This window comes from Megascapheus bottae, chromosome 1, assembly GCF_031878675.1.
Source record: "Megascapheus bottae isolate mThoBot1 chromosome 1, mThoBot2.hap1, whole genome shotgun sequence".
In the NCBI taxonomy this organism is placed as follows: domain Eukaryota; kingdom Metazoa; phylum Chordata; class Mammalia; order Rodentia; family Geomyidae; genus Megascapheus; species Megascapheus bottae.
The window spans coordinates 65056994-65083360 of NC_143509.1; the positions used below are offsets into that span (position 1 = coordinate 65056994).

At 39.4% G+C, this 26367-nt stretch overlaps 3 protein-coding genes across 6 annotated transcripts; 2 read left to right on the forward strand and 1 right to left on the reverse strand.

The window, feature by feature from the left end:
- Positions 1–12570, forward strand: Rmp64 (ribonuclease MRP subunit p64). The gene is made up of 9 exons (XM_090346474.1): positions 1–176; positions 2351–2505; positions 4066–4145; positions 4673–4804; positions 5239–5316; positions 6948–7312; positions 7605–7666; positions 9870–10129; positions 12002–12570. Exons 1-9 carry the CDS (start codon positions 71–73, stop codon positions 12456–12458), a joined length of 1695 nt encoding a protein of 564 aa, XP_090202600.1. The 5' UTR covers positions 1–70; the 3' UTR covers positions 12459–12570.
- Positions 10123–26367, reverse strand: Gtpbp8 (GTP binding protein 8). Of its 4 annotated transcripts, none has more exons than XR_016537843.1 (7): positions 26000–26367; positions 24729–24827; positions 23682–23812; positions 22378–22477; positions 18210–18328; positions 14739–14879; positions 10123–10564 (listed from the first exon to the last, which is right to left on the reverse strand). XR_016537843.1 is itself a non-coding variant. In XM_090346487.1 (6 exons), exons 1-6 carry the CDS (start codon positions 26333–26335, stop codon positions 13824–13826), a joined length of 936 nt encoding a protein of 311 aa, XP_090202613.1. In that variant the 5' UTR covers positions 26336–26367; the 3' UTR covers positions 12606–13823. The 4 variants fall into 4 exon arrangements, 2 of the variants coding, with proteins under 2 accessions (XP_090202613.1, XP_090202622.1); XR_016537842.1 differs by lacking the exon at positions 10123–10564 and adding an exon at positions 13896–13979; XM_090346487.1 differs by lacking the exons at positions 10123–10564; positions 14739–14879 and adding an exon at positions 12606–13979 and having other exon boundaries at positions 18215–18328.
- On the forward strand, positions 18543–19705 carry LOC150069342 (large ribosomal subunit protein uL5-like). Its single transcript, XM_090346515.1, has 2 exons — positions 18543–18678; positions 19335–19705. Exons 1-2 carry the CDS (start codon positions 18558–18560, stop codon positions 19688–19690), a joined length of 477 nt encoding a protein of 158 aa, XP_090202641.1. The 5' UTR covers positions 18543–18557; the 3' UTR covers positions 19691–19705.

Here is a 26367-nt window from a genome sequence, read left to right on the forward strand (position 1 = left end):
CCGGCCCAGGCTGTTGGGCCTAGTGGCACCCAGCCCCGCCCATCCCAGCCTCCCTTCCCCTCCGTGCAAGATGGCTGGTACGGAGCTGCCGGGTCTGGAGCCGTGGAACCGCGTGAGGATCCCCAAGGCGGGGAGCCGCAGCACAGTGATAGTGCAGAACTCCAGAGCCGCCCTGAGTGAGTGAGGCGCGCGGCGCACACGGCCGCCCCCCTCCCCCCCGTGGAGCCTTCGGGCCGGCGCTCGTGGGAGCGGGGCGGGACTTCGGAGATGGAGGGCCGCTGGGAAGGACCCTGCGGCGAGGCTCCGGTGGGGCTTGAGGGTCCTAGTGGCTCCCAGGGAGCCCACGGAGCTGCCTTGGAGTCCCGCGGGTGCATCCCGCGGTTGCCGGATGTGCAGCGCGGAAGCCTGTCCCCCGGGAGCTGGAGCGCTGCCCAAGCGTTCCGGACCGAAAGCACAGGACCTCGGTTCCGCGTGTGCACTAGGTCTCCCCTCCTTGATGTAATCTAGGACAGTGTGGTGGAACGACGAAGGTGGTGTGGCTGGTTTTGCGGCCGTGGGGCAGAAGCCCGCCTTGGGGGGTGGGTGAGGTTCTTGTTACCTCTGATCACTTTCAAGGGAATAAAAACAGTACCATTCTCTCAAGGGCTGTTTGGGGAATGAAAGAGTTGGTATCATAAGTAAAGTGGTTAGAACACTACTTGGTGTAGGACAGACACTCAAATGGTAACAGTTGTTAGGAACTAAACACTGAGACCAAATTTGATGATCATATTTAAATATTTAAATGCTAAATATTCAATACCGACAGTTTAATGAGTATCGATCATCCACTGTTTTTCCATTCAAGATTGTTTTGGTTTTTTTTTTTTTTAAGCTATTCCTGTTACAGAAAATTCACGCCTCATCTGTCAAGGTAGCTGACACATAGAGGGTAGGAAAGTCTTCCACCTATAATCTAGGTGCTCCCCTTGTAGCCATAGACAGTACAATAACTGTCCCATATATGCAACAGCTTTTCAGGTTAGGAATAACTAGTCACCAGCCTTCAGTCAGCTGTTTAACAAATAATGTAATTTCTAGGGACATGGTGATTTTTCTTTTCTAAAAACAGTTGTCCCTTTATGTCGAACCCCTTGGATACTAAGAATCTGCTGTTGCTCAACTCCCTTGTATAATTTGGTATGGTTTTTACATATTACCTACAGACATTTGTATATTATCTCAGGTTGCTTATGGCACCTCCTATAAAATAAGTGCTATGTAAATAGTTATGCTGTTTGGTTTAGGAAATAAGGACAAAAGAAGGTACTTAGTAGAGTAGGGGTGTGTGTGTGTGCATATATATATATATTTTTGTGTGTGTGTGGGGGTGGGTGGGTGGGTGGGTTATGGTGCTCAACTCAGATTGGGCACTGCCCCTGAGCTCTTCTGCTCAAGGCTGCCACCCTACCCTAGAGCAAAACCCCACTTCCTGTTTTCTAGAGGTTAATTGGAGATAAGGGAGATAAGAGTCTCAGGTCGTTTTGTTCCTGGGCTGGCTTTGAACCTTTATCTTCAGATCTCAGCCTCCTGAGTAGGATTACAGGCATGAGCCTCTGCTCCCTCCCGAGATGTATGTATGTGTATATATGTATACATATATATATTAAGATATTTTTCATCTGAGGTTGGTTGAATTAGTAGATGTAGAATCCAAAGATATAGAGAGCTAAACGCCTGGTTCCTTTGACTTTGAAAGTTGTGAATTTATCCATTCTATCTCTTGCATGCCGAGCAAAATGAAGGATTTAGAGAAGTATGCAGCATGTCCCCTACACTGAGTTGCTTCAGGCATTAGGTGTGTGTACCACATGGCTGCCTAAACAGTATTCATGTGAAAAGTTACTTAAGTCATGATAAAATGTAAGGTGAAGGATATAGTCCTGTTTATCAGATAGCCTTTTAATGATTTCCCAAGCTTAATATCATCTGTCATCATTTTCCTTCAGCCTTAGAAACCTTCATTATGTTTGAACACTTGTGGCCTGTTACATTAATTTGTTGTACAATTCCTTAAGGCCAATACAGACAGATGCTTCATGTGATGTACATAATGTAGAAATGTAAACCAAATCTTTGGGTTAGGAGTTTGGCCTAGTGGTAGAGTGCTTGCCTAGCATCTACAAAGGCCTGCATTCGATTCCTTGGTACCACATACACAGAAAAAGCCAGAAATGGTGCTGTAGCTCAAGTGGTAGAGCTCTAGCTTTGAGAAAGCCCAAGGACAGTGCTCAAGCCCTGAGTTCAAGCCCCAGGAGGGGAAAGAAAGGAAGGAAGGTATACCAAGTCTTATTAAATGTCTTTGCTTTAGACATTTGCATTGCAGCTGTAATCAAAGAATGCCATCTCATCATACAGTCACTGAGGAGCCAGACCTTACAACAAGAAGAAGATGTGTTATGCGCAGTCCTTTACAGCAACCACAACCGACTAGGCCGTCACAAGCCCCATCTTGCCCTCAAACAGGTCAGGAAGCCCTGAGAATTGTGTGATCCACAGCCACACCTGGCTGCTTGAACATGTGCATCGTTCGCATTTACTATTTGTAATTTATGGAGATTTTAGTAAAGTACTTGTGATTTATAAGATTGTAGTTACTTGTGGTCTGTCTCAGCCAGTTCAGAAAATAATTTTCATTCAAGAGGAAGTATGTTTAGTTCCTTCCCAGTCATTTCTTGTGGGGGATTAAAATGTTCTATTATGTGTAATATCTCTCTTTACGTATGTATAAGTATATTTATGTATGCGTATATAGGTGCTTATATATGAATACATATATATGCTTATATACATATATATGCGAAGTGCCTTTGCTAACTTAAAAGATGAAATGATTTGATCAACACAAAGCACTGGCCATTAAGACACAATTTTGAGCATAATTTAAGCACTAAAATTATAAAAAAGAACAAAGTGTGCTTTATTGTAGTCATAATCTAAGCAATAATATAGTCGGAAATTTCTCCAATTCTTTTGTAAAAGTCCAGTTTATTCTCCATTATTTGACAGCCACTGTGCTGTCCGAAAGGTTTAGTTTTACAGTCTTCTTTGGGCCAGGCTTTGTGCTTGATACAGGTTTACAGGAGTGAAAAGACAGTATTGTCTATAACCTCCAGACTCATGCTTTCTGGTTAGTATTCTATTCCTCTTACTGATGCAATAAAGATGAAAATTTTTTCCATCAAAAAAAGGTAGGGGACCAGGGCATGGTGGCTCGTGTGTGTAATCCTCGCTACTCAGGAGGCTGAGATCTGAGGATCAAGGCTCAAAGCCAGCCCCGGGGACAAAAGGACATGAGACTCTTATCTCCAATTAACCTCTGGAAAATGGGAAGTGGGGCCAAGTTCAAGCCCCAGGATCCACACACACATACAAAAAAGCCTGAGAGACTCTTATTTCCAATTAATCACTAGAAAAAAGGAAGTGAGGTTGTGGCCCAGGGGTATGGCAGTAGACTTGAGCTAAAGAGCTCAGGGATAGAGCCCAGGCCCAGAGTTCAAGCCCCATGAACCACAAAAAAAAAAAAAAAAAAAGACAGGATCTTACTCTTTCCCTGAGCCCTCGTCTGGATGTGATCCCCTTACTTTAAGCCTCCTACTGTTGCTAGGACAATAGGTGTGCACCACTGTCCAGCTTCTTCCATTGAGATGGGCTATTGGACTATTTTTCCCTAGGCTGGCCTGGATCTTCAATCTTCCTTGCCAATCTGGGATGACAGATGTGCACCATAGCATTCAACTATTGTTTAAGAAAAGGATCCCAGGACTGGCTTGAACTAAGACCTTCCCAGTCTCAGCCTCCTAAGTAGCTAGGATAGAAGCCACATGCCTCAATAGTAATTTCAGAATCATTTCCTGATTGAGAAGTCTGGTGTCTTCTGGATTCCCTATCCTTAAGATGAAGATAGTAATCTCTGGTATTTTGCATGTTTCCATAGTTCAAAAGTTTGGTTCCTTTGCTTTCCTGATTATATCATTGACCCTCTCTGCATTACTTCTATAATAATTTGAGCTGATCTTTCTTCAGGTTGAACAATGTTTAAAACGTTTGAAATACATGAATCTGGTGGGCTCAATTGAAGACCTACATGAATTGTGTTCTTCCAAGTAGGTATTCCTTTGCTTTATGACAAGGGCAGGGAACCTGATGTCCTGTAGTCTTCTCTCTCCCTTTTGATTTTCTCTTTTTGGTGAACAAATTTTGTATTATTTATATACTTTTTTGGTGCATTAGCTTTTTGCTTGCAGCTGGTGCCCTGCCACTAGAGCCATAGCTCTATTCACAGTTTTTTGCTGGTTAATTGGAGATGAGAGTCTCAAGGACTTCCTGTTCCAGCAAGCTTTGAACTATAGTCATCAAATCTCAGTCTCCTGAGTAGCTATGATTACAGTGTGCCAATGCCGAACAGTTAGGTTTTATTTTATTAAAGGATACCTGTTGTGGTACCTCTAAGAGCATGTGAGAAGGACTGATGTGTCCCTGAAATGTGCGTCACAGTAGGTTATGTCGAAATGTTGGTGGTTTGTTACTGACCTAACTACTCATACTGGGCTTAAAGTAGTCTTCATTTGACTAGCAATTGAAATTCTTTGTTTAAAAACGAAAGTAATGTATTTTTTCTATTTCTGTCAAGTGAAAAGCCATCTGTAACTACTACAGCATGTGCTGTTCCTAGCCAGCCAGTGGTGGAGTTGGTGTTGATGAAGGTTTTGGGCGCCTGCAAATTGTTACTCCGCTTGTTGGACTGCTGCTGTAAGGCATTTCTGTATCCTCCAGTCTATGGAAGTCCCTTCTTTGGAGTGGGAATTATTTGGATATATCTAACAGAATTGGTTTTTGAAAGTTGGGGGGGGTCTATAGAGATTACAACCTATGAAGATCTTTTTTTGAGTGGGGGGCAGGGGGTTTGAATTGTTGGCCTGGGCGTTGTCCCTGAGCTCTTCAGCTCAAGGCTACCACTCTGTCACTTGGTTAATTGGAGCTAAGAGTCTCACAGACTTTTGTTCCTGGACTGGCTGTGAACCATGATCCTTTGATCTTAGCCCCCCTAAAGTAGCTAGGATTATATCATCTGAGTGGAGCATAGGCTTTAATTCTTCAATAGGAATCTTTTTACTCCAGTGTATTTGTTTTGTAATTATAACTTGCAAACCCTAGAGCTCTTTAGTTTTGTTTTTCCACCTTAAATTGCTTCTTCAGCTTGACTGTGAAACACCTAGGATTGGAAGAATTCATCATTTTAAACCTTGTGATGGTTGGGCTGGTAAGCAGATTATGGTATGTACATACTTCAGACATGTATCATTTCTTTCCATCTCTACCTCAAGCTGGTTTTTTTTTAATTTTCATGCTTTCCCTGATGGGAGGGATGCTTCCTCTTCTTCATTTGATACAATTACTAGCGGTAGGTTGGCAGACTGTATGCTTGTGGTTCTATGAAGCTATCAGCTGAAAACTGAATAACCTAGCAAATGCAGTCTAGAATCTAGGAACTGGAATGATAAAGAATTGTTTGCAGTAATTGCATTGTAGCCGATTGTTGAAAATGGTGATTTTCTGGAAATGATAAATACCATTTGATCCTTTTCTATAGTCTAGACTTTTCTTGCACCAGAAACAACTGTTAGGTTTTAAGGTTGTAAAGACCAGTAATAAAAATAGTAAACTAAAGAAAAAGTGTGTGTATGTGTGTGTGTCTGTGTCTCTGTGTGTGTGCGTGTGTGTGTAGTAATAATTTGATGCATAATTCTACTTGGAATTAAATTTCTGAAATTTGGATGTAAGAAAGTTGGAAGTTTCTGCCTTTGGAGATTGAAACCTTCCTTTGTTTTAATGTGTTAACCTGGATAGCTGGAAAATGTTTCTAATCTTGTTTTTTGTTATGCTTATTCTTTTTTGTTTATTTTTATGCTGGTAGTAGGGCTTAAATTCAGGGCCTCATATACTCACTCTGCTTCTTTGCTTACAACTAGTGCTTCATCAATTGAGCCACGCATCCACTTCTGGCTTTTTACTGTTTGTTTGTCTGGGCTGCCTCCAAACCTCTCTTCTTGATCTCAGCCTCCTGAGTAGTTAGGATTATAGGTATAAGCATTGGCATCTGGCTCTTTTGCTTGCATCATAAGGGTAATAGCATGTGAACTAACTATAATACTTAATAAACTGATACAGTTTAATTAAATTTTGAAAAATTGAGACATAGACTTGCTTGGGAGCCCAGGATAGTCTTTATGATCCTTCTTTATGATGCAGACTTGTAGCACCATACTGGCTTACTTAACATATTATTTAAAAACAGAGCCTTTGCTATTCTTTTCTGTAATGAAAAGAGATTTAATTTTTGTTTATTACAAAAATGATACATGTTTAAGAAAGGCGAAAAAGCAGAAAAATGTGAAGAAACTGAAATGTGTTCAAAAGTCCTAGATAAAAGTACTCATTTTTTAAAATGTATTCTTTGATAGAGATCTCCAGGAATAAGTTTTTTTTTTTTTGGGGGGGGGAGTAAGTCTTGAGCTTGGGGCCTGAGCACTGTCCTTGGGTTTTTTTTTCCTCAAGGCTAGAACCCTACCACTTGAGCCACAGCACCACTTCCGGCTTTTTTTTTTTCTATGTATGTGGTACCAAGCAGTTGAACACAGGTCTTCATGCATGCTAGGCAAACACTCTACACTCTACCACTTGGCCAGACTCCCAGCCCTAGGAGTAATTTGTTTTTGAGTAACATTTTGTACTTGAAATTTTCTGCTTAGGCTTGATTAATGGCTGCTTACAAATACTTTTTTTTTTTTTTTTGGTCTACTTTGGCAGAGCTTGATAGCTATTTTACGTTTTGAATTTTAGAGTTGATCATGTAATCTTAAAATTATAATTACCAGCTAATCTATGAGCTTCCATTTCTTTTTTAGGGTTCTGTATAAATCTGTTTTAAGAAGATTGATTTCTTTGTATGAGCCATTATTTGGATTGCTACGAGAGATCTCTAGGATTCAACCTACGCCTTACTTCAAAGATTTTACCTTTCCTTCTAATATTGCTGAATTTTTAGGACAGCCCTATCTTGAACTCTTCAAGAAAAAAATGCCTAAAGCTTTTTTGGCTAAAGGAGTAACTAAGTTGCTAGATAAGCTATTTTCAACAAAAGAACAATCACCAAAACCTGGTGAAGACACTTCACTTAAAGTTTGCAAGACTGGTAACAAAATGAGAGCCAATATTCAGGATAACGTGGACCTTGGACAGCCAGTAAAGAAAAGAAAGCAAGTCGTTAAAGGTAATTTGCTTTGATACAGCACATATTGCAATTAAATAAAAATATTGTAAGCATGATACAAACATCTTTTGTATAGAAAGCAATCTAGTATCTTAATGTCAGTCCACTTTGGTGGTGACAATTTAGAAGTGTGGATATATCTGTGTTTTCTAAGCTTGAACACTGAAATTTCTTGTCTCTGTTGTTCCTTTATGGTTTTTGTTTGCTATATTCCTCTTCTTTTGGTCGTTGGCATGAGTGTCATGAACTGAAGAATTCGTGGATTTGTGATTTTTGTTTTCCGTCTCCACAGAAAATTCATCAGCATTTGATGTGAGGGCATTTTGCAAACAACTGAGAAACAAAGCTACTCAGGTTTGTCTGGCTGGATTTGATACAGCTTTTGATTCCTGCTAACTTGTAGAGGATGCTACTTACCAAGGACAAGGACTGAATCTTACTTCTCTAAGCCTGGTACCTTCTTAGTTCTGTGTGCTTTTGACTACAGCAAGGGATTCTGTTTATGTTATCTAGTTAATTGTTTTGTATAGCATTTTAAAGTGACCATAGACCCAGTGTAAAGATGGTGTTTCTGGAGCTGAAAAATATAGATGGACTTTGCAATCAGACAGTTTTAACCTTGCCTGGCTTTGGTTTGTACTAGGAGTGACCTGTAAGCTAATCTGAATGCATAGAGTTTTCAGCTGTCCTAGAGTATTTCAAGCATTTAACTGGTGTTAGATATTACTAGTAACTGTCATTATTTTTGTGATCCTCCTTATTTGACATGAGGTTTCTATTCCTCCCATGAGTACTGATAAATTCAGTTTGTTCTGGAACTTAAAGGTAAAAATGCAGTGCCATCTGTTTTTACCCAGTTATTACTTTTATCATGTTCTGTCTTTTGTGTGTTTTTTTTCCCATTCTTATTAAAAACTCTTGGTTTGTTCTAGTAACTCAAGTTTTTTGCTTGCTTGTTTTTTTTTCCAGTTCTGGGGACTGAACTCAGAGCCTGGGCACTGTCCTTGGGCTTTCTCAAGGCTAGAGCTCTACCGCTTGAGCCACAGCACTACTTCCAGCTTTTTCTGTGTATGTGGTGCTGAGGAAGTGAACCCTGGTCTTAGAGCACGCTAGGCAAGCACTCTACCACTGGCCCGACTCCTGGCCCAAGAGTTCTTTCTTGAACTTTGCCCAATTAATGAGTTCAGAGAGAGGAATAACATTAATAGCTAATATTTTCTGAGCTGGAATTATCCTAAAGCTTTCTGTGTAGTCCATAGAAAAGCTCTCTTTGAGGTAGACATTCATACTCTTTTCATATTTCCTTGTAGACATTGAAGCATAGGTGGGCCAAACTTGTCTAGGCCCTAGTAAGTGGCAGAGCTGGGCTATACTATCACACAGTCTTGAGGATAGATTTTTATGACTCTCTGTCTCAAGGGGAACCGATGCTCTGCCAGTGGTGCTCTGCAGCCTGTCCACCTGCTGGTCAGAAAGCCAATCGTGTTGCCGATCTGTTGGCATCTTATGAAGAGTAAGCAGTGCTATACATTTCAGTAGTTGCACTAATGTATTGTTTCCTTTTAGGACATCTTTTAATGATCACTAAATATCCATAGGCTTATACTTTTGCATTTTCAACTTCTTAAAGTTCTTGTTTAATGTAAGAATTTGGAAAGAAAGTAAGGAATGGAGGATAGAAGCATACTTGATAGATGGCATAGTTTCATACAGAAGTAATAAAAGTAAAATCCAGACTCACACAAAAGAAAGGGATTGAAGGTTTTTTGTTTTTGTTTTTGCTAGAAACTGAGCAGTTCAAGTGGAATGTCGCTCAGATAATCAGCAGTTTTAACCTGTTAAAAACTCATCTGCTGGGTACTTTGCGGGGCACTCTGGCCTCAGGTGTTTTCAGTAACAGTCCAGGAGAGTTACTCCGGGGATAGAACAGGAGGAAAACAAGTGTGATAATCCAGTGATATAGAGCTAAAGGGTCCATCAATGATTGCTTTTTCTGTTATTAGGCTTTGATCAGTTTTTAATTGTTGCGAGTTTTATTCTTATGTACATGTTCAATATGTGTATTAGAATCAATCAATCTATATATCTCTTCTATCTATCTATATCTATAGATACAGATATTGGCCAGTCCTGGGGCTTGAACTCAGGGCGAGTACTGTCCTTGGGCTTTCTCAAGGCTCTACTTTTCTCAAGGGCTCTACCACTTGAGCCACAGCACCACTTCCAGCTTTTTCTGTACATATGTGGTACCAAGGAATTGAACCCAGGGCTTTGTGCATGCTAGGCGAGCAATCTACCACTAGGCCATGCTCCCAGTCCCTCTATTTATATTTTTTGTGTACATTTAGTTAAAAAATAGATGGAGTTTGTCTTAGTATGGGGGAGGGGGATGTCTGGAATAATGGGTAAAACACTTTTTTAAGACAAAAGGAAACCTGAATGGGCAAGAAAGTTCCCCTCTTTTAAAAAGACTTAAAATTTTTGTTTGAGTCAGCTTTCCCTCTTGTCTTGATTCTCAGTAACACACATATTCACTATGTTTTTCTTACCTTTTCAGGAGGCTGGCTTTGAGTTTAAATATTCTCAATCCAAATTGAAGACAACCAAACATCCTTCTTGGAAGGTGACAGCAACCCCCCAAGTCAGACGTTTTGTGCAAAGGTTTCGAGAGGCCAGAACTTTCACTCAACTTTCTGAAGAAATCCAAATGGCAATTGCATGGTGTCGAGGCAAAAAACAAAAAGCTCAGGCCATATATTTAGGTAACAAACTTCTTAAAAGTAACCGGCTAAAACATGTGGAAGCTCAAGGTTGTAGGTAAGTTCATTACAAAAAGCCCTTGTTTAGCACAAAGTATAGATTTATTTCCTATAATGTGATGTTTAACAGTCCTCCAGGTGTTAAAGTGAGATTTACTTGGATCACAGTCTCACTTGTTTCTTTGGTTATATGAGCAGAGTTGTCTCATTGGGAAGAAAAAGTAAACAGTTAATTGTCCTCACTTACAATCTCATATTATTCTTATCCATTCATGCGGAGAGTACTAAGTGTGTGGTGTACAAAATGTAGGGAACAATGGTGAGCAGCAGGCAGTCCTCAGGGCCCTCACTCTAGTGGGAGGTTCAGCCTTTCTTCAGACCATGTCAGTGCAGCCGGGTGAGAGCAGCGCAGGCTTTGCTGCCTGTGGCTCTTGGGACCAGGGTCAAGTCTAAGGCTGCATATTCACGTCTCCTTTTCCTGTGATTCTTATACCTGTGTTGGAGGACAATTCCAGACACAAATGGTATAAAGATCCTTTTCCCCTTCACAGAGACAGTCTGTTTATGTCTATGTGTCCTTCAAAATACACTCTTCAAGAGCCATGGAAGAAGTTATCTCTTAAGTGCTTGGGGCATTGGAAAGAAGCATTCTGCTCAAGATTGGGTTTGAAGCCAGTGATTCACACCTATAATCCTAGGTACTCAGGCTGAGATCTGAGGATCAAAGTTCAAAGTCAGCCTAGGCACAAAAGTCTGTGAGACTCTTATCTCCAGTTAACCACCAGAAAACTGGAAGTGGTGCTGTGGCTCAAAGTGATAGAGTGCTAGCCAAAAGACTGAGTTTGGAGTCCAGGTAGGTGACAGAAGGTGTAGATGAGGCTGGGAGTTTGGCCTAGTGGTAGAGTGCTTGCCTAGCATGCATGAAGACCCGGGTTTGATTCCTTGGTACCACATAAATAGCAAAAAGCCGGAAGTGGTGCTTAGGCTCAAGTGGTAGAGTGCTAGCCTTGAGAAAGTCCAAGGGCAGTGCCCAAGCCCTGAGCCCAAGCCCAAAACTGGCAAAAAAAAAAAACAAGGTGTAGATGAAAATGATTAAAAGCTGATGAGAAGGGTTACTGGTTAGTCATTTGTTTGTACTTACTAAAATACAGTGCTCCCATTAGCCTGTTTTGCTCTTGCATTGTTAATTTGGTATGTGAGTACTGTCAGGTAGCATGTAATGAAGCATAATTATTTCATTATAATGAGCTTCTTTAAATTTTTGTGTTTCAAAAATTAGAAGGGAGGAAGGTAGGGTGGGTAGTTTGACCATCATAGTGATGAATAGACACCTAGAATGACAGACATCTAGAATGATCTAAACTTTGTAGACCTGAAGATAACTTAGTATGAGTTCCACTTTGGTAGCTCAAGGCTGTCCATCTGAGGCAGAACTCATCCTTCAATCTTTTATAACCCTCTCTCCATTACTGTTACTTTCTCTTGTTCATTTCCTGCCACATCATGAAGTTGCTTACCAGATAGTTATTGTACACTGCAAAGGTTTTCATTTGTGCTGCTTCTCCATCGCCACTCCCATTACATTGTGACACATTATAGGTATTATACTAAAGTCTGTAGTTGTCTTACCAGTCAGCTACCCAAAGGTGGGTAGGTCAGTAGAGAAGTTATTCTACTTTGAAGGCAAACTAGAGACAATATTTGCCTATTGTCTGAATCAGAGGGAAGTCTGAAAATGCAAATTTGGGTTGAAGCTTTTTTTTACATGATTCTGATTTTATTATTCTGATTATACATACTGTAAGTAAATTACATACTTTTGTTGGAAGTTGGTAGAAAGCACACACACACATTAAAAGTGTTTAAGAAGGTTGGGTGTTTTATGTTTTCATCATAATGAGCTCAGGTATTTCTGTTTTTTGTCCTTTAGTTTGCCAAAGAAACTGGAGTGCATAAAGACATCCATTTGCAACTGTCTTCTTCGTAGCTCAGGTGTCAGCATTTCAAAGCGTCAAAGTAGACAAAGAAGATCACAGACTAAATTTTCACTGAGACAAAGGAAACCACCAAGAAAGTTGCAGCCAACTCCATTAAAGGAAATTCAGCAGTTTTCTCAAGGGACTCCACAGAGTGCTGTGGACAGCAGTGCTATGTCAAGATGCTCAGGTCTTGCAGTTCAGGGAACTAATCTCTGTTCCAGCAGTAAGCCACTCTGCAGCAGCAGATTGCCAGATCCCATTTTGCCCACAGAGGAGAAAGGAGTTTATAGAAGCAACAAAAACAAAACTGATTCATGGACAAACATGCAAATAAGCAAACACAGTATGTCAGGGACTGTTAAGGAAACAGATGACATTGATGACATTTTTGCTTTAATGGGAGTTTAAATGTCCATATGTAAGACCTTTTAAGAATTAGTGATCAGGGTGGGAATGTGGCCTAGTGGTAGAATGCGTGCCTAGCATGCATGAAGCCTTGGATTCAATTCCTCAGTACCACATAAACAAAGTCAGAAGTGGTGCTGTGGCTCAACGGGTAGAGTGCTAGTCTTGAGCAAAAGAAGGTCAGGGAAAGTGCCCAGGCCTGAGTGCTCCAGAACTGGCAAAAAAAAAAAAAAAAAAAAAATAGTGGGCAGGTTCATTCAGTGTACTATTTTACTGAGATCTGGAAGTACCATTGGCTTAGTGAGGAGCTGATGTAGTGTGCATCGCATAGGAGGGCATTTCAATTCAATAAACATTTACAATAGGTTGTTGTTTTGTTCTTTGTGGGTCATGGGGCTTGAACTCTAGGCCTGTGAGCTGTCCCTGAGCTCTCAGCTCACCTTGAACCATAGCCCTATTTCCCATTTTCTATTGATTAATTGGAGATGAGTCTTTAGTGCCCGGGCTGGCTTTGAGTTGTGATCCTCAGCCCTCAGCCTCCAAAGGAACTGAAGTTATAGGCATGAGCCATGGTGCCCCACTTACAGTGGTTTTGTGCCACTTAATCAGCTAGGTGTGCCAGGTGTTAAAATTGGTGAAAAGTCCATCACAGCTTACCAAGACAAGAATCTCTTGATTGAGGCTGATGGGTCCTTGAAAACTTGAATAGTTTTTGATTTCCAAGAGGATTAAGGTGTTTGCAAAATCCTTCATGCCTTAAGGGAGCAAGGTTGAAGGGTGACAATGTAGTCCCCTAAACCATCACTTTGGTCTCATTTGCTCCACTGTTGATTGGTCTGCCAATGTCACTTGTGGTGTTTTGTGTATGTGTTGGAATACACCATCAAAAGGAAGCAGATCACAACCATTATTTCTCATTTGTTCACCTTACCTCATTAGGCATATGCAAATGCTTTGAGGATTTTTTTTTAAATGATAATGTGAAATGCAACAATACCTGAGGTAGACAAAGTGAAATAAGCGGTGACAAGGGCTAGGAATGTGGCTTAGTGGTAGAGACTAAGCCTAGCATGCATGAAACCCTGGGTTCAGTTCCTCAGTACCACATAAGCAGAAAAAGCCAGAGTGGTGCTGTGGCTTAAGTGGTAGAGTGCTAACCTTGAGCTAGGCCTTGACTACTTGGCGCCTTAACACATGGTCAGTGACATACATAGGTATGTACTGTTTTTTGCCATGCAATGCCTAGGGACTATGAGCTCAAACATTTTTTTTCTTTCTAATTTTAAAGAAAAATACAGCCTCTCCCTAGTGACCATTTTATTCATGACAAGCCTACACACAGCCACCAGCTTCTAAGTAGCTTTGTGTTCAATGCATTCCATTCACATATTGGGAACAGAAAGTGAACCAGTAGGAGACAACTGGTGTGGATAGCTTTGTCCTATGGATGGACTGCTTTGTTTCCTGAGTGTTACAGTCACCCACTCCTGCAGATGACCTCTTGAATACTTCCTGTCCCAACTCCTGTGGTAGAAGACAAAGTCAGAACAAAAGTCCCTGGAAGTTAGGAGATTTAAGGTCCAGTCTTCTTCCTCTGCAATCTGAATTGTGAGTTTAAAACATGCTACTTCCTCCATGTCAGGATGTTTTCTGTGATAAACATCTGTGAATTTTGCTTTATTGTTAGTTTGGGCTTGCAAATGTGCAGCTGTCCTGAGATAATATCATACCTCAATACCACTTCAATCTTAATAGCTTGGTGTGGTTACAGTTAGAAATGAGCTTAAGAGAAAGAAAATGAATTGTGCAAAACAATAACAAAAATAAAACCCCCCAAATTAGAACTGTTTCTCATTTTCAGTCTTATCACTCCAGCCTAAAATGGCTGGTCTTTGGAATATGTGCTGACAAATTTAATCAAGAATGATCTCTTTAATATTCAAATAAACAAGGATTCAAGAAAAGATTATAAGTTTTATATATAAATGTTTACCCTCTAATATCAATGTCTTAGTTCATTTTATACTTAACAAAATAGTATATCCATAATAGCCACTTTGAAATTTTAAAAACTCAAATGATATGGCCAACCCTCCTCTACACAGTAGTTACAGGGTTTTATATCAGATTTCTATATGTTCTTGTTCATTAAAGTAAAACAGCATATATTTACAAACTTTTTCCTGTGAGCACAAATTCATTCTTCTTCGGGGAAGATACACGTTTTTAAGCTGAAGTATTCATCACTAGTTCCAAGTATACAACATTTAAAACAATACTTACTGAAATTCTTGTAGGTGTTGTTTAACTCCAGTTGACACAAGAAATTTTGAAACTTCATCTAAACTAACAGCTATTGTTTAAGATTTTGTTACATTTGCTATAAAGCATCTCAACAGATGAATTCCAGAATAAGTCATAACACTGAAAAGAGAAAACAAAAATAGTTATTTTACATCAGGCAGTAACATCTCAATTTATCTAACATATTTACAAATGTTGATTCCATATGAGGTAGAACTTTTAATCTTTCCTACTTTCTCCTAATTTCTTGTAGCCTAAATATGATGACTAATAACTACGTTTTTTTTTTGTTTGTTTTTTGTTTTTTTGCCAGTCCTGGGGCTTGAACTCAGAGCTCTAGCCTTGAAAAAGCCCAAGGACAGTGCCCAGGCTCTATCACTTGAGTGGTAGCACCACTTCTGTTTTTTTTCTAAATTATGTGGTGCCAAAAAACTGACCATGGGTCTTCCTGCATGCTAGGCAAGCACTCTACCACTAGGCCAAACTCTTGGCCCCTAACGACATCTTTTTGAACTCAAGTCTAATATTTGTCTGCCTTCAGATTCAATTCTCATCCACTTGGAATTTTATTACTTAGAAATCACAGAAGCAATTATACCATGTCTTCCCGTACATTTTATACCATTTATGAAATAGACTGATCTAACATCAATCTTTAGGGGGCTTTTACCATGTATAATTTTCTGCTCTGCTGAACCAAAGTCAGGCATGAAAATTAGTACTTTAATTTTTTTCCAGATTTTTTTCATATATTTTTATTGTAATTAATAGAAGGGTTACATTATATTCATCAGATAGAAGGTACATTACTTCATAAATATTGATACCCTTTCTCATGTCCTGTTTCCCATTTCCTTCCCTCCCCCCCCAAGTTGATTTCCCCCCTTCCCTCTCCTATTTCAAACAACCAATTAAGCATATATAAAATATCAGATAACAAGGTGAAATATTGTAACAATGAGATAACCAAGGGACAGTAAAAGAGATGAGAGATAACATAAATACTTTAACTTTTTTACTTCAGTCTTAAAAGCCAAACCTCATCAGCCTAAATGTCTATCCCAACATTTGCCCTTTCTACTGAAAGCACACAGGAAGAGAGGGAAAACCATAATGACTTAGTAACTATTTGTGATTGGGCCAAACTGCCCAGGAAGGCTAGCCTGGGAACTTGGTTATACAGGTAAAAGCAACAAGTGTATACAATTTTCTGGATGGAATTTTGAGGGCTGAAACTATGTTATGGTGAAGGGTGAGGTTCTTGTGTTCTAAGTGCTAGGTGGCTTTCCACAGTTTTGGTCACCTGTGGTGGGTATGTTGGCTGTAGTAAAAGCTGATCTACCTAAACAAGCCAATAGAAGGCAGAGAGGCTGTAATGGCAGAGAGACTGACCAAGATAAAAGTACATCTTAAACTGTAATATCCTGGTACAACCATTTGAAATTGTTATTTTGAAAGCACTACAGTGGGGCGCTGGTGGCTCATGTCTGTAATTCTAACTACTCAGAATGCTGAGAGCTAAGTATCAAGTCCAAGAGATTCTTAACCACTTAAAGTATGAATAGAAAACAGCACCTAGGCCCCGAGTTTAAGCTTCAGTACTCATACCAAAAAATTTAAAAAGGTACTAGGTTATAGGACTAACTGACAACTAGCAAGGAGGAACTTTATTATATATGTATATTTATTATATATCTAATGTCATAATACATTTATTCCAAGAGATCACATTTTTATCAGTGACAAAACAAAATTGCTTTCAAGTCAGTAGCCAAGAAGTAGAGAAAATCTATGTTACATAAAACCATGGCTAACCCTAGGACTCATGCTTTTTCCGTGTCAGCAAACTCCCTTCTGCAACTCAATTTCTTGGACTTTATAACTATCTGTGAAATAGACATGTTTACTTTGAGGATCAATTCTTGATCTAATGCCATAACCTCCCCCCAGACTACGTTTTTAGGCACCTCTAGCTGTCCTCAATGTCCAGTCAAGGACTGAGTGGAATGGCATTCTGGCAGTAGCTCACAGGAATGTGGGCTACATTAGCTTGATCATCTTCTTTTGACCATCATAATTCCATAAATGTATCCCCAAAGACCATCAATTTTCCCTAGTCTCATTACTCTTCTAATTAAAATTCAACTCAAGTCAACTTAAACTTTAAAAATGTATTTCCATAAATGCTACTGGTTAGCCATAATAGCTAGATTTATGTTGCTTTTTTAAGCTTAAATCTTATTTCCTTTTCATTAAACAATTAAGAAAAATAGCTGTTTTTCTTCAGTGCTCAGGATTCTAAGTTAGGATTTCATTCTTTCCATTTTATATGTGAAATAGACAAACAAGATAGATACTTGAATGTAAGTCAAAAGAAAAGCATTTTTTTTTTGGAAGAGGACTTCTGATAGAATGTTAGATTTATACTTTCGTCTAGATTAGTAGGACCTAAAGTAACTGCTGAGGGAGTTTCACATAGAACAAAATGTTAACTGTTTTCACTACTTTCTCAGCACAATTAGCATATAGTCCCATCCACAAAGATAAATCACTAGTAAGGGCTCTTATCGCTCCATATTATGTTACTTTCCCTAGATATACCAAGTACAAACCCATGCATTACCATAAAACCACATTGTAATATCTCAAAAAATCAGTTCAGGAAAAATACATGTCTTATTATCACTGTTGAGCTTGGACCTACATAATTTTTTTCCTCAGGAAAACTTTTATCCCTACCAGCCAGAATGAGCCTTTTCCCCTAAAGATAAGTTTTCTTTGAAATTAAGAAGAAATGGTATATTCTCTTTATTGTAGCTGTTTTGAGAAATAAAGATTTCATCACCTGGTACCTATAATTGGCTCATGCCTGTAGTCCTACTCTGGAGGATAAGATCAGAGGATCACAATTCAAAGCCAGCCCAAATAGGAAAGTTTGTGAGACCCATCTCCATTTTTTAATATGGCATTTAAAATATATATATATATTTCTTTTATTTACTTATTTTTTGTGTGTGTATGTGGTACTGAGGAATCCAACTTGGGGCTTCATGCATGCTAGGCAAGCATTCTATCACTAAGAAACATTCTAGCCCTCTTATCTCCAATTAATTATAGCAAAAGCCCTAAGTGGAGCTGTGGCTGAAGTGATTGAGTGGTAACTCAGCAAGAGGCCAGCACCAAGCCTACAGTTAAAGTCCCAGGACCAGCAAAAAAGAAAAAAAAGTTTTCAGTTCTGCGCTGGTCTAGGGTTAAACTAAAAAGCAGAAAGGGACTGACATGCCTACAGGGTAAAGATCTAGCAAGAAATAAGAAGAAAGATGGAGGAAGGAGAATAGGAGTGCTATGGGTTCTATCAGAAAATCATAGCTAAGTGACACCTCAATTTAAGAAACACCAATTTAATACGAAAGGTTTCTAGTACATAAAGATATTTACAACAATTCTTACCTTACAGGAAACAACTGAGGAAAACATCCTTGTGTTTGTGTGTTAACAAATTTCTGGATCTCAATTACTTGTTTTAAAAGACGTCCCATGGAAGGCTTGTCAGTTTTTGTTAATACCATCTATAAAAGAAACAAGTTTTAAACATTAATAATTATAAAAATAACCCATGACGCTTTTCCTGTCTCTATCATGGCGGAAACCCGTATAGACACCTAGGACTTTAGGATTTAAGATGATCCCAAACAAGTGTACATGCAAATGTAGAAAGCCCGTGGGCTGTCCGCCATGGTGGGTTGTGTGTTCACTGTTGGCCCTGTTGCAGCAGGATCAAGGTGAAAAGGAAACCCCATGTGGGAGCTTTGTATCCAAAAGCTTTGCCTCAACATCTGTGTCAGGGAGAGTGGAGACAGGCTGACCCGGGCAGCCAAGGTGTTGGAGCAGCTCACAGGGCAGACCCCAGTGTTTTCTTTCTTTCTTTTTTTTTTATTGTAATTAATAAAAAGGGTTACATGATATTTGCCAGATAGAAGGTGCATTAATTCACATACATTGATACCCGTTCACATGTCTTGGTCCCCATTACCCTCTCCCCTTACTCCCCCATCTTGGTTTCCCCCCTTCCCTAGCCAATTTCAAATAACCAAATACAAATATATCCAATATATAGATAACAAAGTGAGATACTGTAACAATATGATATAACCAAGGGACAGCAAAAGAGATGAGAGATAACATTGTACATTAAGGACAACAATCATTCATTATATGGCTTTTGTTTCAGTATCCTGGAGGTCCTTTCAATTAGCTTCATACGATATGGCCTTATGTACCAGTTTGCTCTATTCCAAATCTCTGCTAGTCGAGCCCAAGGTTTCTACTGATTATGACAAATGAGGGAAACCATTGAGCCTAAGTTCCTTTGAGTCTGGTTTACTTCACTTAATATGATTTTTTTTTAAGTCTTTCCATTTCCTAACAAATGGGTCAATGTTTTTTCTGACAGCAGCATAGAATTCCATTGTGTACAAATACCACATCTTGTTGATCCACTCATCAACTGAGGGACATCTAGGTTGGTTCCATATCTTTGCTATGGTGAATAATGCTGCAATGAACATTGTTGTGCAGCTAGATACACTATCAGATCCTTTGGCATCAGGAGAAATGAAAAGATTGTTGTCCACTGCACAGTTCATGGGGCTAAGGCAGAAGAAATCCTGGAGAAGAATCTGGAGTATGAATTAAGAAAAAATAACTTCTCAGATACTGGAAACTTTGGTTTTGGGATCCAGGAACACATTGATCTGGGCATTGGTATCTACGGCCTGGACTTCTATGTGGTGCTGGGTAGGCCAGGTTTCAGCATCGCAGACAAGAAGCGCAGGACAGGCTGCATTGGGGCCAAACACAGAATCAGCAAAGATGAGGCCACGCGCTGGTTCCAGCAGAAGTATGATGGCATCATCCTGCCTGGCAAATAAATCTCCCTTTCTATCCAAAGGCCAATAAAATGTTCTCAGTGAAAAAAATAAATAACCCATGAAGAATCTTCTCTGAAGATTGAGTGAATATTTGTAATGTACAAAGTATGTACCACATGTTTGACTCTATTTGTAACTGCTACTATTTCAAATGATCCCAATTAATCCTGTGGGCAAAGATCTATAAATGAATATTATTAGGCTGATTTACATGAAACTGCCAATTGGTGATTTTTTTTTTTTTTTTTTTTTTTGCTATGGAGCTTGAATTCTGGGCCTCAGTGCTGACCATGAGTTGTTTAACTCAAGGCTAGAGGTCTACCATTTGAGACACAATGCCCCGTCTGGTTTTCTGGTGGTTAACTGGAGATAAGAGTCTCACGGATTTCTATGCCCAGGCTGCCTTTGAACTATGATCCTCAGATCTTAGCCTCCTGAGTAGCTAGGATTTCAGGCATGAGCCACTATTGCCTGGCTTGGTAATTTTTTCTGAACAAAAAAAGTTCCAACCTCATAACTAATATTCTAAAGAAAAAAATTAGAAATTAGGCTATGTGTGAAGATATGGAACCCATATGCCCCTCAGTAGATGATTAGATCAACAAGATGTGGTATTTATACACAATGGAGTTCTATGCTGCCATCAGAAAGAATGACATCACTCCATTTGTAAGGAAATAAAAGACTTGGAAAAAATCCTATTAAGTGAAGTAAGCCAGACCCAAAGGAACACAGGGTCAATGGTGCTCTCATTTGTAATAATTAGTACACACCTAGAACTCTACTAGCAGAGGATTACAATAGCCCCAAACCTAGATACATAAGGTCATATAGGATACGGCTAAATGAAAGGATCTCCAGGACATGGAAACAAGAGCTTTATCTTGTATGACTTATTTCTCTTCTCTTTTGTTGCCCTTTGGTTAATCCCATATTGTTATTGTATCTAACTTTGTTACCTGGCATATTGTATATACATTTATTTATTTGAAATAGAAAAGGGCAGGAGGGGAAACAAGATGATTGGGAGAGGGTAAGGGGAGGGGACAAAAACATGAGAAGGGGTATCAATGTGTGAGAAGTAATGTACCTACTATGTGTCAAATTTAACTGAAACCCTCTATACCTTACAATTAAAAAAAAAAAGAAATTAGGCTATGTGTAGGTTAACTAACTCAGGAGAATTATACTCCAGGCAAATTTAGAAATTGACTGGTTCTAATATAACTACATACAAGAGGAAATTCAAAGCACGGGTGATTAAACCCTTACTCCATCAGGCTTTTCTGGAGGAAATTTACATAAAATTAAACTCCCTGATAAATCATTTATATGCTTTTTAATAACAAAAAAATACTAACCACGGGCATGACAACATATTAACCTATGAATTATCTCAACTGATATGTGTGTATTTGTGGTGTTTGGAACTCAGAGCTACAGGTGTGCTAGGCAAATACTCTATCCTTAAGGTACATTTCTAGTCCCAAATTCAAATCTTTGGTGGTTTGGGGGGCTTTGGGTTTTCCCCCATTTATCTATCTATCTATCTATCTATCTATCTATCTATCTATCTATCTATCTATCTATTTATTTATTTATGCTTGCCAGGCTATCTATCTATTTATTTATTTATGCTTGCCAGGCTATCTATCTATTTATTTATTTATGCTTGCCAGTCCTGGGCTTAAGCTCAGGACCTGAGCACTGTCCTTGGACTTTTCTCAAGGCTAGAGCTCTACCACTTGAGCCTTAGCACCACTTCCAGCTTTTTTTCTAAGTATGTGGTACCGAGGAATCGAACCCGGGTCTTCATGCATGCTAGGCAAGCACTCTACCACTAGGCCAAACTCCCGGCCCTTCCCCCCTTTTTTTAATTAGGAGAGGTGGAAATGGAACCCACTATGTACTGATTACTCATGTTACCTCAATTTCTTTTCCAAAGACAAAATCTTTTCAGTTCTTCCCTTCACTTAAAACTGAGACCATTTGATTTCACAAACTGGTACCCATGATATGAACTCATGAATACTATTACTTAAAACCAGTTTGACACACTGTATTAAATATGTAAGTTCTTATCTACATGGTGTTGATTACAGAAACTAATAAAGTATTGTCTACCAGTCCCTTGATGTCTTGTAACTGTTTTTCCTAATACTTCATAGGCCTTTTGCAACCCCCCAAAAATTCATAACTCATAACAAAAGTTGCTGCTAGTAACACGGTTTGGTTTATATTAATCTCCATTGTTATACTTTAGTGGTATTCTGAGTTTATGTAAACTAAATTACAATCATTGAGGTCTTCAGTTTTCTTTAGAAAGTAACTTTAAGGGTGCTAATTTATCTGGAAGTTAGTACAAAACAAAACTAGTGTGGACATCAACCTACTAAAAAAGTCTGTATTTTATTCTAGGTTAGATGACAGGAAGAACACTAGCAAGGTATTCCCAGAAGTAATTCTGTACAGTTTTATTAGGAACAGATAAGTCCTATTTGTATGTGCTGGAGCCTGCTGTGTTCTTAGAATGAGTGCTAAATTCCAAATTAGGTTAGTAAACATTTCCGCTGCAGTTTATTTACATTTTAAGTAAACAGCTGCCATGTCAAGCTACACACACACACACACACACACACACACACACCAGAACTGATATCTAATCATGAATCAAAAGGAACACTTACCACATAAGGTAATGCAAATTCCTCACACATTTCTATGGCAATCTGATCTGTTTTTGTGATTCCGACAACACTATCCACTAATAAAAATGTTCTTTTCAAGCTGTAAGAATGAAGAAAAGATAAATGGCAAATAAGACACTCATTCATCTGCCCTTCTACCCAGGATAGTTTTCTTTGAATAATTCTCAATTCAAAACTTCAATTTGTTTAGGTAAATGAATTCTCAGTTCACCAGGAGGTTTATCCTATTGTCTAAAAGGCATCAATGTGGTTTACTGTCAGTAATGCATTTCCTAAATATTGATCTCAATAAAAATATATTGAATATACATTTCCCGGAATCTTGGTGCAAAGATGAGCAAGTGAGCTCCTTTCTCTAAGACCTTAAGCTTTAGTGAGAAAAGATAAACAAATCCACCTTACTGTAATTTAATTATAGAAGCATTTAATATTTTTTTCTGTTTGTGGGTCATGGCACTTGAACTCTGGGCCTGAATGCTGTCCCTGAGCTCTTCAGCTTAAGGCTACCACCCTACCCCTTGAGCCAGAGCACCACTTCCACTTTTTTAGTGATTAATTGGAGATAAGAGGTATTTGGTCTTTAGTGGCCAAGACCAGGCTGGCTTTGAGTCAGAATCTTCAGATCTCAGTCTCCAAAGTAGCTAGGATTATAGGCAGGAGCCACCCCATCATCAGACTTTAAGACTAACAGAAAAAGGCATTGCATTTTCTTAAATATTTTATTTTTTTGTGCTATTAGAATTTTTTTTTTTGTAGTACTGATGACTGAAGGCAGGACTTCCATTATAAGCTACATTCTCAGCCACAAGCACTATTTTATACTTTAAAAGTTTAACATTAGTTTTCTATGTGTATAATTAAACAAAGAACTATTTCTTGACTATATTTGGAGAAAAAAATAAAGATAAATTTTCAGAGGATGAGGTATTTTACATGTGAACAGAATGTACTGGTTTATTTAAATCTGGTAAATTGTCACATTAACCAATAATTCTTGTTTTAAAATCTGCCAGCTAAGCGTTTGTTTAAAAAATTAATGAACTCTACTGAACACTTTATAGCTCTAATTTAGAAAAACATTTAACATTAACCTACAAGCAGAAACCAAACAAGCAGTATATGTCTTAGTCCTATACCTTGTATTGTAGAATACTATGAACATAAAATAGACCTAGTAAAATAAGTCATTTGATAAAACTGAAGTATTCATCAAGTAGAGAATGCCCCTGATGAAAATGTGCTAAAAGACAAATAGATAACTATTGTAAGAAAAGTTTTCTTACTTCCTTCGTTCTTTTAGATAGGTTTCTACCATGTCAACAAAGTCTTCAGGTGCTCTATAGCCATAACCTGGCATGTCCACCAAAGTAAAGTGCTTTCCAACTTTGAAAAAATTCATTTTCTTTGTGTGCCCCTGATAAAGTAAATGGAAAAAGGCTGACTTAAAATTAGCCCTGTATGATTAACCACTTGAAATGTTTTCTATTCAATCAACAAAATATTTGTTAATGCCTAAGTACATTATCCTAGTTATTTTGATAACAGAAAAAAAAAGAGATAAAAGGGAAGTGCCTGGAGAAGCTTAAATTATACTAATTCCAATTCCTTTTTCTTCAAATAGAATCTGTATTACCTAAGAACTTTAGAGTTCATATTAGAAGTTAGTAGGTAAAACATTCTGGTATTTTACCCATTTCACTCTCCATAAAAAAAGTCACCCGGCTCTACACTTTAAAGAAAAATAAATGATGCCTCTCAGGCATACCAGTTTTCCTAACATATACAGCCAACCTGACAGTTTTGCGTACCTAGACTACTGCTTCCTTAAAGCAAGACATTTACATGATTTATTCTGTGGGTTTTAGGGCTCTACTCTGAAACATTTTTGGGGGGTAGGGGTGGGAGGGATGGTCATGGGGCTTGAACTCTGCCTGAGCCCTGTTTCTGAGCTCTTCAGCTCAAGGCTACTGCCCTACCCTTTAGCCAAGCCCCACTTCCCCTTTTCTGGAAGTTAATTGGAGATAAGAATCTCAAGGACTTTAGTGCTGGGGCTGACTTTGAAACTTGATCCTCAGATTTCAGCTAGGATTACAGGTATGAGCCACCATGCCCGCTATGATGATCACTTTTCATAAAGCAAATATTAAACAATAATACACTTCATGGCCAACTCCTTGGAAAAGGGCTTTCCTCACTGGCAAAATATATCAAGCCATACAACTTATTTGAGAGAAATCTCTAAGAACTTTCTTGTACCTTCTGATAATGATTATTCATCTTAAGTTAATTTAAGAGACAATTCAGACATATTTAAACATTTTTTTACATACCGGTCTTTTTGAGACTCTGACTTCAACATCAGGGGCCAGTGAAAATAAAGCCTTAATTAGGGAGGATTTTCCAACATTGCTTCTGCCTATGAAACACACCTGACACAAGAAAAAAGATAAACTGAGTATTAGATGTTTATTTATTCACTGAATGCTGTCATTTTCCACAAACCTGTCTACTATTCAGTCTTGCTAAGCCATGTAAAAATGGCTTATGCTAGTCACAAATCAAATTCTAATTAACAGTTAATATTTATTCCATGAGTTTAAAGTGCCAAGTACTGATTAAGCACTTACTGTTTTCTTTTCTTTCCCAACACCTCTATGAGATTTGTAATACTTTCTTACCTTATGTTTAAGAACAGCTGGGTGCCAGTGACTCATGCCTAGCTACTCAGGAAGCTGAGACCTGAGGACTGTGGTTCAAAGCCAGTCAGGGTAAAAAAAAAAAAGTCTGTTGCGACTCTTATCTCAAATTAACCAAGAAAATCGGAAGTGGCACTGTGGCTCAAAGTGGTACAGTACTTACTATCCTAGAGGATAGAGCTCAGGGACAGTGCCCAGGCCCAGAGTTCAAGCCCCCATGACGGACTAAAGTAAGAAAACACGGTGGTCTCAAATTATATAGACAGATTGAAGAATCTGGGTTTTGAACTCAGAACACATTATCAAGAATACTTTGCCTTTCATTACACAATGTCATTCAAGAATATATGCAAGGCCGGGAGTTTGGCCTAGTGGTAGAGTGCTTGCCTAGCATGCACGAAGACCCGGGTTCAAGTCCTCGGTACCACATACATAGAAAAAGCCTGAAATGGTGCTGTGGCTCAAGTGGTAGAGCTCTGGCCTTGAGAAAGTCCAAGGACAGTGCTCAGGTCCTGAGCTCAAACCCAGGACCCGCAAAACAAAAACCCAAAAACCTACAACCTTTTATTCTTCCATAATTATCGTCATAATCATGTAAACCACATACGCGTTGGGCCTTACATTAATACCTCATTTCATACGTCATATCATACTAATATAAATGTGCATAGATATAATAATAAAGACAGTATGTACGTCCACACAAAGCCAATACACGTCCTTCCCGGGGCGTCAGTGACAGCACGTTCCTACCTTTCCCAGAGCCACAAGCGAGTGACAGCACCCCTCACCTGGCCCAGGGTGGCAGGAAGTGACAGCCCCGCCCCCCTGCGCCCCCCTCCCGTCCGCAAACTTTCCCGCCTCCCTGCAGGCGGGCCGGGGCCCCACAGCCCCGCAGCCCTCACCTCCGGCCGGGCGAGGGTCGGGGCGTGGTCCAGGCGGACCGCGGAGCTGAGGTATTCGATGTGGTTCTTGGCGGTGGCGGTGAAGAAGCCCTCGGCCCTTTCGAAGTCTTCGGGGCTGGGGTCGTAGAGCTTGAGGTGAAGGTCGAGCCTGGCGTCCGGAGCCAGGTGCTGCTCCAGTTCCTGCAGCGGGAACAGTAGTTTCGTCATTTGCTTCTGCGGCAGTCGTAGCACTTCAGCGAAGGTCGGGCCCGTGCTGGACGGTCGGCTCGGATGGGCCCTAAGTAGCGACACATTTAAAAGTCTTTGCATTCCGCGCCGCAAACCAAGAGCCGCCATTCCTTCTCCTAGAAATCATGCCGCCCAAAGTT